The following is an 18,177-nucleotide window of genomic DNA, read 5'->3' as shown; positions in this document are numbered from 1 at the left end:
AAGGGGAAGCGAGGAAGTCACTTAACAATGTTAATAAGTGTAATTTTAATAAGGTTATGATTTATGTTTGTTTGCTTGTTTGTTTGTTTATAATTTTGTGAAAATCAATAATATTTTTTTTGAAAAAACCCAAAAACTTTGCCGCCGTAGTTGCATAAATTAATATTGGTCTGACCCTTCCGGTCCTTTACTTTCACCAAGCATCACAAACCAACGCACGCACCGCGAGTCTGGCAAGCAGGAAATTAATTCGTGCTCGTACCTAAGAAAGCGTTTGCAACCCGAGGCCGCTGCTCACGATGCGCCCCTAGAGGCGAGAAGACGCGCTGCAGCGACGGGGAGGGATGCGCGCAGGGTGCGGGGGGGGGGCTCCTATCCCACAGCCTTGCGGATTATCCGCTGCTGCGCTCTGCCATTGGCCAGCGTCTCTGTCTGTCTCCCTCTCCCCCGCCCCCCCCGCCCTCCGCATCACTTTCTGCCGGGCAGGAGGAGAAGGAGGGTAGCAATTCGCGTTGCCTTGGCAACGGCCCATGGTCCCTCCTCTTGCTAACTGCTGCTATTTCGGGCAGCATCATCAGCATCCAAGGTTGCTCCTAACCTCCTTGGCTCTGGCTGCTGCTGCTGCTTCTGCTACCGCTGCTTGGCGGGGCCCGCCTGGGAGGTTAGGGGAGCCGAGGCCGGGGGCTGCTGCGAGCCGGAACAGCGCTGGCGGCGGGGGCATCCACAGAGGTAAGGAAAGGGCGCCCCCTCCTCTTCCTCCTCCTCCTCGCTTCTCTTCCCCCAGCATGGCGATGATGGATGGAGGATCAGCCCTTCTAATAGGATTCCCGGGTCTACTCTGCAGGGGTGGGGAGGGAAGGGGTAGCAGGAGGACGAGGAGAAGATAAGTAGCCGGCCTGTAGTGCAGTGGGTTAAAGTTGGTTGTGGGGCTGTGGGGGAAGGGGGGAGAACCAGGTGGCTGCCTGCTGGGAGGGTGATGGATGGAGATGGGCTGGGTGGGGGTGGCTGCTGATGGGAGGAAAGGAGGAGAGGGAAGGGATGAGAGGGGAGTCGGGGAGGCGGGGGCAGGTGAGTGGATGATGTCAAGAGATGGATAGGACCTGACAGCCGGGCGGGGAGGGGTGCTGGGGACGAGCGGAGAAGGCTGTGACAGGCCAGCGAGGAGACGGGTGACTCGTTGGGTGCTGAGTGGAAGTGACAGGGCACTTTCCGGCAGCGGGTTCAGTGGCAGCAACCCCCCACCCCTATGAAACCACCTGCTTAGCACCTGCCGCAACCCCAACAAGGGGGTTAACTAGGCAGACAGCTCTGGGTGCAGAGTGGGGGTGGAATTAGCCTGGACTTTTACTCCAGGAGCATGGCCTTCACCCAGGTAAGGAGCAGATCCTGACATGGAGGAATGCCAGGATTTCCCACTCCATATCCTAGGATTCTTTAACTGCTGATCCTGGAACAAGGGAAAGAGAAGGGCTGTGATTTTTCAGCAGAGCCTTCACTCCCTGTTTCCATCCTTCCAGCTGACTAAAGGTAAAGGGACCCCTGACCATTAGGTCCAGTCGTGGCCGACTCTGGGGTTGCGGCGCTCATCTCGCTTTATTGGCTGAGGGAACCAGCGTACAGCTTCCGGGTCATGTGGCCAGCATGACTGAGCCACTTCTGGTGAACCAGAGCAGCGCACGGAAACACCGTTTACCTTCCCGCCGGAGTGGTACCTATTTATCTACTTGCACTTTTGACGTGCTTTCGAACTGCTAGGTTGGCAGGAGCAGGGAGATTCGAACCGCCGACCTTCTGATCGGCAAGTCCACCTGCGTCGTGACTAGTTAGGTGCTAAACCCAATCTCTGTTTTCTACTGCTCAGAGTGTTTCCTTTCCTTGGGTCTCCTGGGATCGGACTGCTTTCTAGAGTGTTCCCCTTATAAATTCTGACAGGAACCCCTTCCTTTTGCAGAGGTCCCAGGACCCAGTAGTAAAACTCTTTCTCCCCTCTCCACTTCCCCCAAACAATTGCCTCAGTTCTGAAAAGGGACCAGTGATGTTTGCCCTTCGCATGATGATATATGACTCAAGAGGATGAAATCCAAATGCACTGGGGTGGTCTTGCAGGAGATGGTCTTTCTCTCTGAGCTCTCGCCATACATTTGAAGTACATTTAAATCGCACACACCCAAAAAACCATGGGAACTGTTGTTATTCCAAGGGTACTGGGAATTGTAGCTCTGTGAGGGGCGAAATACGTTTCCCAGGATTCTTGGGAGGTGGTATACATAGGTGATTAGCCAGTAAAATGTCAGCTGGAGCACAGCACTGGTGAGAAGACATGCATGTTGAGACAAAATATTATTAGATGCAATGTTGGAACTGATTGTTGTAGTTGCCACTAAAGAAAGAGATTTGTGATTTTAGAATCACTGTAAAACTGATAACATTCAAGATACTGCAGTATTTGCTGTCAGAACCTCAGAGAGAATCTTAGAAATCAGGTATCAGTGCAGATATTATCCCATGGGTTCTAGAGACAGAAAAGAAGTGAATTTGCGTGTTATTGTTGTTTTACATGAATCAGCTATGTGGAGGTTTAATGCCCATTTTGCATCAAGCGTACTCTGGCCTCAGGCAGGCTTTCTAGTAACACATAACTCTTCAGCAAGCATTCTGCAGGGTAGTTCATACAGCTCTACTTTATGGGGATTCAAAATGGGCATTTAAATTTCAAATGGTCCAGTCTTAGTGGTTCAACAATAGGTTTAATCTTATAAATATAATAATATTACTTAGTCTATGAATAATTCCCATGCATTCTCAGTAATCCTTACAACAGCCTTGTCCAGTAAAATAGTGTCGTTATTATTCTCATATTGCCAGTGGGGTGGTACTTAACTGTGTTTCATGGCAGAGGTGACACCTGAGCAAAATATTTCCGGGATCAGGGCTTTGTCTCATGGCCACACACGAGCTCTCTCAGAAGGTGATCTAACCAAAGATGCCATCTACTACTGAACATACTCTAGGATGATTCAAAAAGAGGTAGTAAGCCATTCAGAAAATATTATTGTCATATTGTATAAAAGACAGCATGTTTTGTCTCTCATACTATAGGTACTTTTACCATTTTAAATACTCCCTTCCAACTCCCTTCACACAAAAAACTTATCCATTGGAATATTGGCTTCTCCCTGACATGCTAGCTTTCAGTGTGCAGGGTTGAGAATTTTTTTTCAGTGAGAGAGCAGTCCAGTCCTGACAAAAGTTTCCCACTTGACTCTGCTGATTGTTCGGCCCCTTTCAGATGTTATTTTAATGCGTAGAGAGGGGGGAAGTGAGATTGTGTGTACTCAGCTGTGCCACACTTTTCACAGGGCACTTCCAAATACCCTGTTTATTGAGCATTCATCCTGATTTGTTTACAGGGCGATTTGACAACACCGGCTATTTCATGAACAGTCGTTCTGGGTTTTTTGTGGGGAGGTTCGATGAGGTGGCCTCAAAACCTCTGAAGCAGTAATAGTGATAATGCCTCTACAATTTGCCCCACCCCCAAAACAACTTGGGGAAATATAAGAAAAATGAGAGAATAGTGCCTCTGCACTGGCCTTCCCGCACCAACAGCTTTGGAACAATTCCTGCTGTATGACATGCAACATAAACAATAAAGGATTTCCACATCTCCTCCTTACCCTTCTATTCAACTGATGCTCTTCTCTGGTTGCTGCCTGCTCAGTGTTCAAAATTAGCCAGGTGCCAGGTGTATTTCACACCTGACTATCGGCCATTGGAACCAAGTGAAGATTCCTGGGTGCCAGAATGGCGCCTGACATCTCCACTGTCAGAGATCCTTGGATCTGGACGGTTTTCACCCACTAATATCCCATCCTGTCAAATTCTATCCATTCTATTTTATCTGCACAATCGGAATGATTTTCTGGGGGAAAAACACTTTTACTGTGCAGCCTGTGTAGGAGCAGTCACTGTTAAGAAAAAGGGGTTGGGAAAAGCTGATATATATGTGAACTGTCATTGGATCAATTAACTTTTCTTCTTTAAGTGCTCAAAGCTCTTAACCGAACTCAAGATTGTCATCTGAACTAGCCAGATGTTTAACTGATAATCACAGTCAGACCATCATTTGAAAAATAAGACTTCAGAGCTGCCTTGCCCCCAAATGGCAACTAGACATTCTGTTTTGGCAGCTACAACCTTGATTTAAGGAGACATTTGGCGCCTACGTTACATATCTGAGTTTCTAACACTGTGTCTGCTGCATGTGGCAGCAAACAAAACAAAGGTAGCAACAATGGGTTTCATTTCTTCCTGCAACCCCACCTTTTCAAAACGACCATCAGGCAGCTGCCTGCCACATGGCTGACAGGCCGCAAAATGAGCCAGCAGGCAGTTGCCATGCTTGCCCTTGACACACACCCCACACATTTTTTTAAAGTAGCTGCTGACTTACCACTTCATGTGGCTGGCAGAGAGCAAAACAAAACAAGCAGAGCAGCAAAAGAGTGGCTCCTACACTTCACACCCACTTTCCAAAAACTGCTCCACAGACAGGGCCGCTGCTTGCTCCACAAGGCCAGCAGGCAGCAAAGCAAAGAGGAAGCAAATAAGCTAAAGCACTTCCCCTGCTTTGTTAAAAAGCCCTCACCCATGGACAAGAAAGCTTCTCCTCTTTTCAATAAGCCCTTCCATGTACATTTTCTTTTTCATGGTTTGATTCGTTTTTCCTGAAACGCTTTACAATTGGGTTTATTTTATTGAGCGGAGTAATTTCAGGTTTCGTTTGTAATTGTTTATTTGCGATATAACGTAATGTAACAATACCAATCTGATATGATTTCTTTTTTGTGTTCTTTGGCTATCTAGATCCCAGTTTTCTTGGTGATAACCTTGTAAATGTTGCAAACAAACAAATAAGCCATACCTTTCACTTCTCTGAAGGTAGAGGGCAGGGCAAGAACTTCCTCATATTCCCTTCGGGCACAGAGGGGATTTGTTCAGGAGAGTGTGTGTCACCAGGCTAGGTACAGACCACCTGCTTTATAGGGCAGCCTGTCAGGGGCTTGAGAAGCCCCCTCTTCCTCCTGCTTTTCTGTGGTTGCACAAACAAGAGCAAAACTCAAGGCGGGAGAGTCAAGCACTTGGCGGTCAGGAGAAGGTGTTCCCACAAGCACCCATTTGAAGCTGGACTAGCCAGAACCTCTCTTTCATGGGGCCTTTCAACGCTCTCTGGGCCATGGGGACTCCACGCCACACCTTCTTTCCCTAGCCACACCGCTTGGTGATCTTTCTTCACATCCTCCTTGAGTGCTTTTTGTCGAACGACCCTTGCTTGCAACTTCCAAAGGTGGAATTTATACTCATTGCTCTGCCCATTTTTGCCTCTGGCCCTTCACACAACCGACGTGCGGCCCCTCGGAGATTGTACCAAAGGGAAGGTGGCCCTCCAGCTGAAAAAGGTTCCCCGCCCTCTGATGTTATGGCTCTCACTGGGTGGTTTTCAGTTAAGGAGGCCTATTGGGGTTAAGGCGCCTCAATCACATTTATATCAGTGGGTCTAGTCTGAGTAAAAACTTAGTCAATGCACAAAGCATCCTGGAATCTGAGCTGTGTCACCTTTTGTGTCTCTGCACAGGACAAAGTGAGGCAACCTCTGGGGACCCTACGAAGCTCCCCTGTTGGATGTGGGGGACTGAGCTTGGGTCCCCGAAGTGAGATCCCTGGCTGCGCTGACTGTGGGGCAGTCATGGGGGGTGCTGGCCCCCATGTCCACGACTGGGGTTCAGAGAGGATCGAGCCCTGTGGCATCAGGTCAGTCCAATGCGCTGCTCGTCCTCCGCCTGAGAGGGCTGATCAACTGAAGTGGGGAGCGAGGGAATGGAGGACGCTGCCTTCCTGAGAAATACTCACCTCTCGTTGTTGTCCCCCTTCCAAAAGCTGCAGCACAAGACAAAGCCCCCAGGTGACTTGTGAGGCTCGTATTCCTGCAACAGAGACCACCCCAGCTGCAGGAGGTGAGTGTGGAGGGAGTTTGGGTGTTGTTATAAGTAGGACACCCTATGGTGGGGGTCGCAATTGGCAATTGATTTTAATGGGGTCTTTTTCAGCCCAGTAAGTGCAGAATGGTCAGCAATATCGCCTCTCTAAGACCCCACCTGCATTGTACATTTAAAGCAACATAATAGCACTTTAAACATTAATGGCGTCCTCCAAAGTAACCTGGAAACTGCACTTTCTTAAGGGTGCTGATTGTTGCTAAGAGACCATTAGCCCCCCCCCCACAGAGATACAATTATCAGAGTGGGTTAACAGTCAATCCCTGCTTTGCAGGAAACTCTGAAATTTGTTGCTCTTAGAGGGAAATAGGAATCTCCTAAAATTTCTCAACACCCTTAGCAAACTACAACTCGCAGGGTTCTTTGTGGGAAGCCATGATTGTTTGAAGTGATATGATGCCAGACCCTCCAAGTGTCCCTATTTTCCAGGGACATCCCTGATTTAGAGAAGCCATCCCGGTTTCTGATTTGATCCCAGAATATCCCACTTTTCCTTAGGATGTCCCTATTTTCATTGGAGAATGTTGGAGGTTATGGAGTTTCCCAGCCCCCGAACTATCTGAAGGCAATCCTGTATAGGGAAGGATTTTTTTAAAATGTTTGATGTTTTGTTATGTTTTTATATATGTTGGAAGCTGCCCAGAGTATCTGGGGCAACCCAGTCAGATGTTTGGGGTATAAATAGTAAAAAATTCACAATGGAATGGGACGTCCCTATTTTCCTCGGAGAAATGTTGGAGGGTATGTGATACTGCTTTGAATGTGATAGTGCAGATGGGACCTAATTCCCACTCAAACCAAGATGGAGGCAAAGGACTCTATTCCCTCCACCTTGCAGGCTTTGGTAGAGCTCTTCCTTTCGAACCCGGGTCTGCAAAGTAGCACCTGTGTGTGAGAAACAAAATGCCCTTTTGGGACTTGCTCCTCCTAATATATTTTAAATCAAGAAGTGAGCTTTGTTTTGCTTTTGATTCTTTTGTGTGTGTTTTTTTGGGGGGTATCACTTGTTTTTCCCCTCTGCATGTTTTATTTGTTTGGGGGGGTTGCGGTTTTTTGAGGGGAGGAGTTTAAGCATTGCCAGTTTTTCTTCTGTGAAATGGGTATGTCTGTAGTGCCCACAATCATTTGGATTTTGGGTCCCTATCCTGCCAAAGGCTGAGTGAGGACCTCTCCTTGAGGGCCTTCTCTTTACCATTTCCTTGTGTCTTGGCTTGCATGTGATGATGAGGAGCTGAGGTGATTTAAGGAAGAGCACTGCCAAAGCCACTTCTGCTGCCCAAGCTGAAAGGAAGGACTTCGAATCCCTCACCTGCCTCTCAGCTTGGGAGAACATCAGGGCCTGCGCTGGGAACCAGAAGTAAAGTGGATTGCAGGGGTAGAGATTTGTCCTCTGTCTTTCCTGTTGCTGATCCCTGAGTTAGAGTTTGTGTGAATGCCACCATCAAGCCATGCTAGCAGGAGAACCTACTCTCCTCCAGTTGAAGCAGGCTTGTAAATAACAGGTTGCCTGTGGCGAACAAGAATTCCCTGAAGCCTTTAGAAAAGACCGTGCACACACTTTTAAAGCACATCTATGGCAGTTTCTTTTTCTCCAATAATTCTGGGCCCTCTAGTTTAACCTCACAGGAGTTACAGTTCCCAGCAACCCTTAACAAGCTATTCCCATAATTCTTTGAGGGAAAGAATGTGCTTCAAACGTCCACCAAGCCTTTGGACATCAGATATGACAGGCAGGCTAGGGAGACATTTTGTGGACTTGTGCGCAAGGCTGTGCCATGGCTGAACTTTGCAGTATGTTCCAGAACGTAGCGCCGCCGTTCCTGCCCAGCTTCACCAAACGAAGCACTGTAGGGCTTTCTTAAGAACATGTGCCCATTGCACATGCTACAACGTGAGCTATGGCGGTTTCTCCTGCCTTTGCAAAGTTTGAACACCCCAAATGTAATGGTCAGAATGGCAGCCTCTCTCCTGAAACACAGGCAAAAACAGAGAGAAGCCTGAAACACTGAAAGTTTCGTCTTGTGGAATAAAACCCATGCTTTTTGACTTAAAAAATATTTTTCTGGCAGTAGAGTCAAGACCAGGCATAGGCGAACTTGGCCCTCCAGATGTTTTGAGACTACAATTCCCATCATCTCTTATCACTGGTCCTGTTAGCTAGGGATGATGGGAGTTGTAGTCCCAAAACATCTGGAGGGCCGAGTTTGCCTATGCCTGGTCAAGACGGTCTGTTTTAATGAAAGAGAACTGTCTGGGAACCATTCTGTAAATGCATAGGTGCCAACTCCCTGGGGCCCCAAAGTGCCCAAGCACCCCCAAAATGCCCCATGAAGGGACCGGGCATCCCCAAATTTCAGTCCCAAGGCCATGCACACTGCATGGCACCCACAGCGCTGGGCACCCATGGTGGCAGGGCCAAGCTGGCACTCCTATGTAGAAGAATCATATCTGTTTATTACAACACAGCGCAACTACTGTATTTTTTGCTCTATAAGACGCACCAGACCACAAGTTTTTGGAGGAGGAAAACAAGAAAAAAAATATTATGAATCTCAGAAGCCAGAACAGCATGAGGGATCACTTCGCAGTGAAAGCAGCAATCCCTCTTGCTGTTCTGGCTTCTGGGATAGCTGCGCAGCCTGCATTCGCTCCATAAGACACACACACACACACACACACATTTCTCCTTACTTTTTAGGAGGGAAAAAGTAAGTCTTATAGAGCAAAAAATACGGTACATTCCACATTATTTAGGATTACCTGGAACAGTTCCTTCGCAGCCACAAATACGGGAATGTGTTGCAATCCCAAAGCAGTGCCCTCAAGCCTACCCCCAGGGGGAAATCACAGCACCTCATCTTCAACTGTGGTCATGTCTGATGCTCCTGAGGAAGGATTAAAAATGTCCAAGGTCTTTGTGGCAAGGGGAGAACTTCTCTGAACCCAAAGGGCCCCAATGAGATATCAGAATAGGAAATCATGATATACCTGTTACCAATGTATCCAATTCTGTTTTGCAGTCAATGGGTATCTTGGCTCCTGCAACTGCTCCAAGCAGACGATTCCAGAATATTAGTCCTTCTAAATGTATGAATGGCTAGTTTATAACGAGTTTATGGCCTTGCATTCCATAGCAATGCCTCATCTTGCCTAGAGCTGAAATGGGTATTTGAAATTCACTGAAATTTCCAATTTCACCATTTTTACATGTGCATTTGGAATGTGACATTGTGCCTCTGAATTAGAACTGTTTAGATTTGCTGGCATCTCTTGGTGCTTTTGGCAGGCATTTCTTTGTTTATTTACACATATATACTTCGTTAAAACCAGTTCCACTAGATTATTAAAGCCGCTCATGACATACATCCATAATACAGCATAAAGAAATACGAAACCACATAAGCTGTCAGCTGTCAAATACTAAACACCACAGCATGCCATCTATCAAATGTTATTAAATACTAAATACCATTACATGTCACCTACCAAATACAATCAGATACTAAATACTATTGCTTGCCAACCATCAAATACTAAATCCCATTGCTTATTAGCTGTTAAATATTATTGACTACTAAAAAAAATTAAAAATGTTGCATGCCAGTTATTAAATGAAGTACTAAATACCATTACATGTCACCTAGTTCCAAATAATACCAAGCAGCGTCAAATATCATAGGACGTCAAATGAAGATATCAAATATTGGGTGACTTGTTTGGCAAATGAATATTTGACTAGATTTCTGCAGAATCTGGAAGAGATTTTGTATGGCGGAAAATTTGTTTCAGCCCTAATCTTGGCTCTGAAAGGTACTGTCTTGCTGCCTGTCTTTTATTTTCCTTCCACCTTTTCAGTGAATGTCGTAGTAGTGGTGGACGGGAACTGCATCCTGCAATATACCCATCGCCAGTCACCTTGCTCCTGCCTTTCTGATGGGGAGCCTCTCCTGTCCCGACGCCCTCCGCCAACGTACGGGGCTGTGCCCCCCAGCCCCACTGTCCCCAGGGGCCCAGCTTGCGGCCAAGAAGCTGGCCCGCCCCCATCCCGCAGGACCCGTGGACTCAGCGTCCGCTGTTGCACCAAAGCCTGCCTGGGCGACGAAGAGGAACATGCCGAGCGGCACCTCCACCGGGGGCCACCCTGCAGCCGCCTCACCCCAGTGCCCTTGCCCTGCAGCCCCTCTGGCCCGTGGTTTGGAGTGGGGTCTCTCAGTGGGGGCAGGCCGGGGGCTCGGGTCGTGAAGATCTGGGACCGACAGCGATGCCCCTTGCTGGAGGAAGGGGATGTCATTGCAAAGGTGAACGGGGCTGACGTGCGGGACCTGAGCCCGGGAGAAGTGGAGAGTGTCTTGCAGGAGCATACGCGGACAGGAGATGTGATCCTTCTGGTGGAAAGGAAAGGTGAGCCATGACAGAAGGCGGGGCCACCATGAGGTTTTGTCACAGCCCTGGGCAGATTCAAGTTTCGACAGGCCTTCCCACCATCCTCCCTCATCTTATCCACCTGCTGGGCATCTTGCTACGATAAAAAAATCGATAAAAAAATCAGACTGTCTCACCAGAGTGGTGCATGCTCTAGTTATCTCTTGCTTGGACTACTGCAATGTGCTCTATGTGGGGCTACCTTTGAAGGTGACCCGGAAACTACAACTAGTCCAGAATGCGGCAGCTAGACCTACATTGGCTCCCAGTACGTTTCTGAGCACAATTCAAAGTGTTGGTGCTGACCTTTAAAGCCCTAAATAGCCTCGGCCCTGTATACCTGAAGGAGCATCTCCACCTCCATTGTTCTGCCCGGACACTGAGGTCCAGTGCTGAGGGTCTTCTGGCAGTTCCCTCGCTACAAGAAGCCAAGTTACAGGGAACCAGGCAGAGGACCTTCTCAGTAGTGGCACCTGCCCTGTGGAACGCCCTCCCACCAGATGTCAAAGGGAAAAATAACTACCAAACCTTTAGAAGACATCTGAAGGCAGCCCTGTTTAGGCAAGAAAGTTTAATAGGTTATTGTATTTTAGTGTTTTGTTGGAAGCCGCCCAGAGTGGCTGGGAAACCCAGCCAGATGGGTGGGGTATAAATATATATTATTATTATTATTATTATTATTATTATTATTATTATTATTAGAAACAACTTGCAGGACAACGGAAAGGGATTAGAAGCAAGGCACTCATCTATGAATGTCTGCCCTGCCCTCTGCTGCTGGTTGAGGTGCTCAGGCATGTGCTCAAAAATGCAGCAGACCCCCCCCCCCGGTGTCTTTGTGCCCCTCCGCCAGGAAGAGGGGCTGTGGCTCTTCCTCCAAGAGTTTTGCCTCGCTGAGACGGGCGCTGCTCCTTCAGCAAGAGAGGCGGGTTCCGAGTTTGCCTTCATGGCTAACTTGGCCCCTGCAGCCAGAGATCCGCATTTTGGGTCATTGGATGCTATGTGACAGCAGGATAGAATTCAAAGCCCCTGTCGCAGAAGAGGCAGTAGATAGTCCTCAAATAAATGATTAAAATAAACAAATACCGTATTTTTTGCTCTATTGGACGCAGTTTTTCCTCTCCAAAAATTGAGGGGAAATGTGTGTGCGTCCTATAGAGCGAATGCAGGCTTGTGCCATAGCCACGTGCAACCCCTCCAGCAGGGAGAGGCTGCACGGGGCTATGGCTTCTTTAGCCCTGCGCAGCGTCTCCCGGCAAGGAGAGGCTGCACGGGGCTAAAGGGGAAGCCAAAACAGCGAGCGGGATCCATCCCACTCGCTGCCTTGCCTTCTTCCATAGCTGCACACAACCCCTCTGGCAGGGAGAGGTTGTGTGCAGCCTGTACGCTGCTCTTTGGGGCAGGAGGGAAAATATTTTTTCCCTTGATTTCCCCCCCTAAAAACTGGGTGCGCCCTATGGTTCGGTGCACCCTATGGTGCGAAAAATACGGTAGTTGTATTAATTTTTTAAAAAATCACGGAAATGTCTGCAAGCGTGAGATAATGGTGCTAATGATAATAATAGGCTGGTGTTGTCAAGTGACTTCAGTGCTAGCCGTGGGGCCAGGGTCCCTCGGTTCAAACTGGACCTGTAGTCACAAAACCATGGGACGGGGCAGAGCAGATACACACTTTATAGGGCACTGAGTATCACAGACTCTCCAAGTGTCCCTATTTTCCAGGGAAGTTCTTGATTTAGAGAAGCTGTCCCAGTTTCTAAATTGATCCCAGAATGTCCCACTTTTCCTTAAAAAGGCAAAGGTAAAGGTACCCCTGACCGTTAGGTCCAGTTGCGGACGACTCTGGGGTTGCACGCTCATCTCGCTCTATAGGCCAAGGGAGCCAGCATTTGTCCGCAGACATCTTCCAGGTCATGTGGCCAGCATGACTAAGTTTCGGTGAACCAGAGCAGCGCACGGAAACACCGTTTACCTTCCTGGTGGAGCGGTACCTATTTATCTACTTGCACTTTTTGGCGTGCTTTCAAACTGCTAGGTTGGCAGGAGCAGGGACCGAGCAACGGGAGCTCACCCCGTCACGGGGATTCAAACCACCAACCTTCCGATCAGCAATCCCAAGAGGCTCAGGGGTTTAGACCACAGCGCCACCCGAGTCCCCTTTTCCTTAGAATGTCCCTATTTTCACTGGAGAAATGTTGGAGGGTATGAAGCTATCTGACCCCTGAGCTGTCTGAAGGCAAACCTGTATAGGGAAGTTTTCTTAATTTTTAATGTTTTATGATGCTTTTATATATGTTGGAAGCTGCCCAGAGTGGCTGGGGCAACCCAGTAAGATGTGTGGGGTATAAATAGTAAAATTATCATTATGGAATGGGACATCCCTATTTCCATCAGAGAAATGTTGGAGGGTGTGAGTGCCACAGTATTATCTCCTCTCTCCCCTCCCCCAGTAGCAAATTCATGGCAGATGTTGATGGCAGATGCACTGGGTTGAAAGACCTGTTACTCAGGACTGTCATGGTTGTTTGAGTGTGAAAAACCAGGGCTGACCCAAAACATGTTGCTTCCCAAAGCATAGCAGCAAATGGCGCCCTTCGCACTGCACCCCCCACCCCTCTAAGTCAAAGTGTATAATACGCAAGGCAAGCTAAATTAAAGATAAAAATGCAATGATAATACATTAGGTTATAATGAGGGGAGATGGTTTCGTTTGCAAGCTGAAACGATTGCACTGGCGGAACGCTCAGAAGAATGCAATGTTAAATTCTCATGAAATGTACTTCCTGAGACGTTCACCTCACTCCATCAAATGGTTAGGCTTGCCCTGCAAACAACCAAATGATATTTAACAAAAAAAGAACTCCAAACTTTTATACACGGAGCGAAGGGGGGAATCAGAATCCTTTCTTACAATAAAGAGGGATCGCATATACAAACACTCCAGTCATAAATCCTTCTTAGGCCAAATCCTGTGTACCCTATTTTTCAACACAAGCCATAAGCCCATTGGGATGGAACAGGTGGTTAGGTATGTGGTGGTATATTATTATTATTATTATTATTATTATTATTATTATTATTATTATTATTATTATTAAAGTGCTGATTTCATGAATTTTTAATTTTATTTTATAGATTTGCTATGTTTTGTTTTTTGTTTTGATATCATATTTGGCCACTGATGAAGACCTTTGTGCCAAAATGCACTTGGTTTATGTTGAAATATGATGTCCAGTATTTGGTCTGTTAAGGATTTGTTACTGGAGTGTTTAAGTAGGCACATCTATTATGATTCACGTTTGCCGTATTTGTAGCAGGAAGCCGCCATGTAAATCCTGCACTTGCAGTCTGTGGTTTAGAAAGTATGAGGCCCTTAGACTCAAACACCATCTTAGCATAGGAATAAGAATACAGTACCAGCTTGTTGTAATGCTCGCAGAGATACTCTCTGTGTAAGTGCTATAAAAATGCTTTATTTGTGTATACATGCAGCAGAGTTCAGATCCAATATTTGATTGTAAGCCATCTTAATTTGATTGTGAGTGTTGACCTCACAGGTTTGTGGGAAAGGTGGGGCATAGATGTGGGAAATAAATAAACAGCTTGCCTGTGGCACTTGCACCATCTCATTCCATGCACTAATCGCAATCACAACCAATAGTGATTTCTGAAGGAGGGTCACATTTTCCCAGGTACAAAGTAGTGCCCTTGGGTAAATGCTCAGGAAATGAGACAGCCCCAAAGTAGCACCTTGAAAGAAAGATGTGCAGCAAGACCAATGAGAATTTGCTGGGCAAAATAACAAAAAAACCATCATCATCATCTGATTATACAGAAAGCAGTGCAAAATCTTTTTTTTCTAAATCTAAATCTTTAAATCTAAAAATGCTGACTTCGACATCTGATTCCCCCCCATCAACATTTGAATTTCAGACTCAATTTTTTACATCAACATTTGCAATTTAACTGTTTTGCTTAGCGTGTATGTGTTTTTTTTAAGCTATTGAAGGGTGGGATTTTTTCCATGATTGGGTAAATAAATGAATTATTTTAGTACAAAATGTATTAAATGCCACTGCACACCAACTGTTAGATACTGTCAGATATTGATTGGTACATGTAAGATACTGTCAAAGCGCTGTCTCTTCCTGCATGTCAGCTGCCAAATACTGACGGATACTGTAAGTCTGACAGCTACTGAAAAGATCACTGGATGATGAACGCTAATGTGGAATATCAAATATTCAGTGAACGTGCATACATGCAGAGAGGGCTGTGATCTGAACAGGCATGAAGTCATAAACTTTGCTGAGGCAGGCCTGCATCTGGTCAGTGTTAGATGGATTTAGATGAGTAGGAGAGGATATTCTATTTAATAACTACCCTTCCTTTTTTCATTTTTGTGAGCATGCAAATATCTATTTTACCAGAGTTAAAATCACCATCCGTCCACAGCTTATCTCTAGAAGCTATTAGGACAAGGTTGCATAACCTTCTAGAACAATTATGATATCCAAGGATGCAATAGGCATGCTTGGATTATCTTTTTTCCTGTTTTATGTTTCCCTGTTAAGAAAGAAATCACTCTCAGACCATTTAGTAAACAAGAAAAATACAAGGTTTACTCACATCAAAAGTCTTGCCAGGATTCAACAAATACAGTGATCAAAGTCAGGCAGGCAACAATCCTTAAACCTCTAGAGTCTCTTGTCTGTGACTATTTAGCCACCATGCAATCTGAGATTTGCTTGCAGATCCACAGTCAGTACCTGGATGACAGACCACTTGGGATCCACATACAGTAGATCCCACCTTAATTGAAGAAAAGTAGGCTATAAATGTAATGAAGGAACTCTTGCCTGTCAAAATTCACACAGGATAATTTTAGAGGTGCAAATTCATTTCAGCTGTAACAGAAAGACGCTACCTCTTACAAAATGAATGCCATGCTTAGTTGCATTGTTGAAAGCCATGACCTGTTTTTTCCTAGCAATTTGCCAAATGGACAGAGCAGTTACACACACAAAATACCTATAACTGAAACAAATGTGAATTACCAGAAAGAGGATGCGATTCTGATAGCTAGAAGTGGATATACAGTTGTACCTCTTGTTACGTCAGTCTCCGGTTGCATTTTTTCAGGATACGAACGCGGCAAACCCGGAAGTGTATACTTCTGGGTTTTGCTGCGTGCTCATGCGCAGAAGCGCTCTGCATGTTTCACACATGCACAGAAGCGCTCTGCGCACCTTGCGCTTGCACAGAAGCGCTCTATTGTGCGCAGAAGCGGTGCTCTAGTTACAGACTTTTCGGGGTGCAAACAGCACCCCAGAACAGAACGAGTCCATAACTAGAGGTACCACTGTACAAGCTTGAGGTGAGGGCTTGCTAAGCACTGGAAACCCCAGAGAGATCACTGTGGTATGTGACGGGGTCTGGTGTCCGTTCAGACCTACTCAACCCTACCTTCTTGTCCCTGCAGGTCATCATTCCCGGAGACATCCCCAGGAAAACTGCTCTTTCAGACGAGAACACCTCTTGCCTGATTCTTGCCACAACAAAGGAGTTTCCCGAGATACTCCTAACACTTGGGGAGCTCCCCCGGCTGACACTTTGGCTGTGACCAGTTTTGTGGGCCCCGAGCCCCGGGATGTACTTGTGTGTCCTGCTCGTTGTTCCCAGAGGCTGAGGAGGCCCCGGCCAGCGGGAGGGGCTGGGGAGCCCACAGGAGGTGTGGATGGCCCCAAAGAAGACCATGGATGCAACAGCGGCGTCACCATAGCAACAGATGGAAGTGGAGCTGTGAGAGCAGGTGAGGCTGTGGGAAAAGGCACACCCCCTTGCAGCAGGGAAGAGCAGTGGTGGCGGGTGCCCATTGGGACGGGTTGGGTGGAAGGGGAGGAGCCCAAACAGTAGGTGGAGCCGCAGCCAATGACAGGTAGAGCCAACTCATTCTGGCTTTGGCCCCATCCTCTTCCCCGCTGAGTTCCACAAAGGCAACACTGAGACTAAAGACTCAGATATACAGCTGCAAATAAAACGCTTTAAGTGTGTCTGAAGCGCAATATACAATGTGACACTAGACGGCGATGGTGAGCCTTATAGAAAATTCAATGTATTTTTAAAAACACTTTTAGAAAAAAAGCATTTTCAGAACGGTGTGCAAAGAAGTTAAAGGGACCCCTGACCAGGTCCAGTTGTGGCCGACTCTGGGGTTGCGGCGCTCATCTCATTTTATTGGCCGAGGGAGCCAGCATACAGCTTCTGGGTCATGTGGCCAGCATGACTAAGCCACTTCTGGCGAACCAGAGCAGCGCATGGAAACGCCATTTACCTTCCCGCCAGAGCGGTACCTATTTATCTACTTGCACTTTGATGTGCTTTCGAACTGGCAGGTTGGCAGGAGCAGGGACCGAGCAACGGGAGCTCACCCCGTCGCGGGGATTCGAACTGCCGACCTTCTGATTGGGAAGTCCTAGGCTCTGTGGTTTAACCCACAGCGCCACCCATGTCCCACTATATGTGTGTAGATTCCACCTAAAAAGGAGGATGCAGACTGGCAGAGCCACTCTCTGGGGTGACGGTAAGAAAGAACGCAGGCAGGTGGGGGCTTGCTGAGGGCAGACACATGTTGGGGGGGGGCCCATTCACCGTAATGGACCTATCTCTACTGAGGAATAGTTTGTGCCTACCACTGCCCCCCCATTCCAAATTTTGCATTCAGTCCGCTTCAAATGGGTTCTGCATATCTGAATGACATGTTTTAATGTGCTATCCATTTAAATAATTGCTTTAATACAGAATCAGTAAAATAGCACGTTTGCTCTTTTATCTTTATTTTTTAACCCCACTGTGTTGTTCTACCAATCCCTCAAGGTGGTTCACAACATGCTGAGAGCAAAGGCGAATCTAGGGCAGTGTGACCGGTTTGGGTGCACCGGGTGCAGAGCTTCTGAGCTAGGGCACCACAACTATGACATCCAGCAGAAGGCAAGAGGCAGTGGGGCACCGGATGTTGGTGTCAGGCCGATTGAAATTTGAGACGCCAAGGTCCGCCGCTGCCAAGAGACATGGGAGAACACAAGATCGCAAAATCCCACATCAAATTCAGCTGCTTAAAGGCAGCATGCTAAAGAAAGTGAAATAACCTAAAATCAGCCCAACCACATCACCTCAAATTGAAATCAGCCATCCTCGCTCTCTCTTGCTTCGAAAGCCAGCTGAAATAAAAAGCTGAATCAGACTGAAAGTTAAAACACAGCAAGTCTTTGGGAGGGAGTGCCATTCAGAGCGGTCTGTGCTGCAAAGGGCCTTCTCCTTGTTGCCATCAGTCTAGTTGGGTAGAAAGGGGGGTTAAAACAGGGTCCCATCTAGAAGATATTGTACAGTGATCGATGGCAAAAGGCTGAACAGAAAACGGTGGCACCCGCAACCTGAAAACTATGAATTACTGTGCACTGAATAGAATCCCTGTTCAGTGGAAACTTCCAAGCTCCCCTTTGATTTGTAGGTCAGCAGACACAGCCTGTGCCTTTCCAAATTTCCCTGCTATTCAGGTTCAGAAAGCTGAACAGCTAAGGTGTCAGATGCTATGGATTATGTGGACTGTTCATACACCCTTTCTTTAGATCAGGCATAGGCAAACTCGGCCCTCCAGATGATTTGGGACTACAACTCCCATCATCCCTGACCACCGGTC

At 47.1% G+C, this 18,177-nt stretch overlaps 1 protein-coding gene and 1 long non-coding RNA gene across 5 annotated transcripts in view; one reads left to right on the top strand and one right to left on the bottom strand.

Moving 5' to 3' along the window:
* The window catches only part of LOC309522359, a 205,901-nt gene that overhangs the window by 70,202 nt on the left and 117,522 nt on the right, over positions 1-18,177 (bottom strand). The gene's annotated exons all lie outside the window — the stretch shown is intronic.
* The window catches only part of MAGIX (MAGI family member, X-linked), a 41,379-nt gene continuing 23,691 nt past the window's right edge, over positions 490-18,177 (top strand). Inside the window, exons 1-5 of one of the 4 annotated variants that reach the window (XM_082205426.1) lie at positions 490-729; positions 5,636-5,811; positions 5,938-6,014; positions 9,912-10,457; positions 15,961-16,290. In XM_082205426.1, coding sequence (XP_082061552.1) covers positions 5,747-5,811; positions 5,938-6,014; positions 9,912-10,457; positions 15,961-16,290 — 1,018 coding nt within the window. In that variant the 5' untranslated portion in view covers positions 490-729; positions 5,636-5,746. Of the gene's footprint in view, positions 730-2,831; positions 3,028-5,635; positions 5,812-5,937; positions 6,015-9,911; positions 10,458-15,960; positions 16,291-18,177 lie in introns of those variants that run through there. The other 3 variants (XM_082205427.1, XM_082205425.1, XM_082205428.1) reach the window with 3 other exon arrangements.

This window comes from Podarcis vaucheri (genome assembly GCF_965113315.1).
Source record: "Podarcis vaucheri genome assembly, chromosome: 17".
Classification (NCBI taxonomy): Eukaryota; Metazoa; Chordata; class Lepidosauria; order Squamata; family Lacertidae; genus Podarcis; species Podarcis vaucheri.
This window is presented reverse-complemented; position numbering and strand designations above follow the sequence as displayed.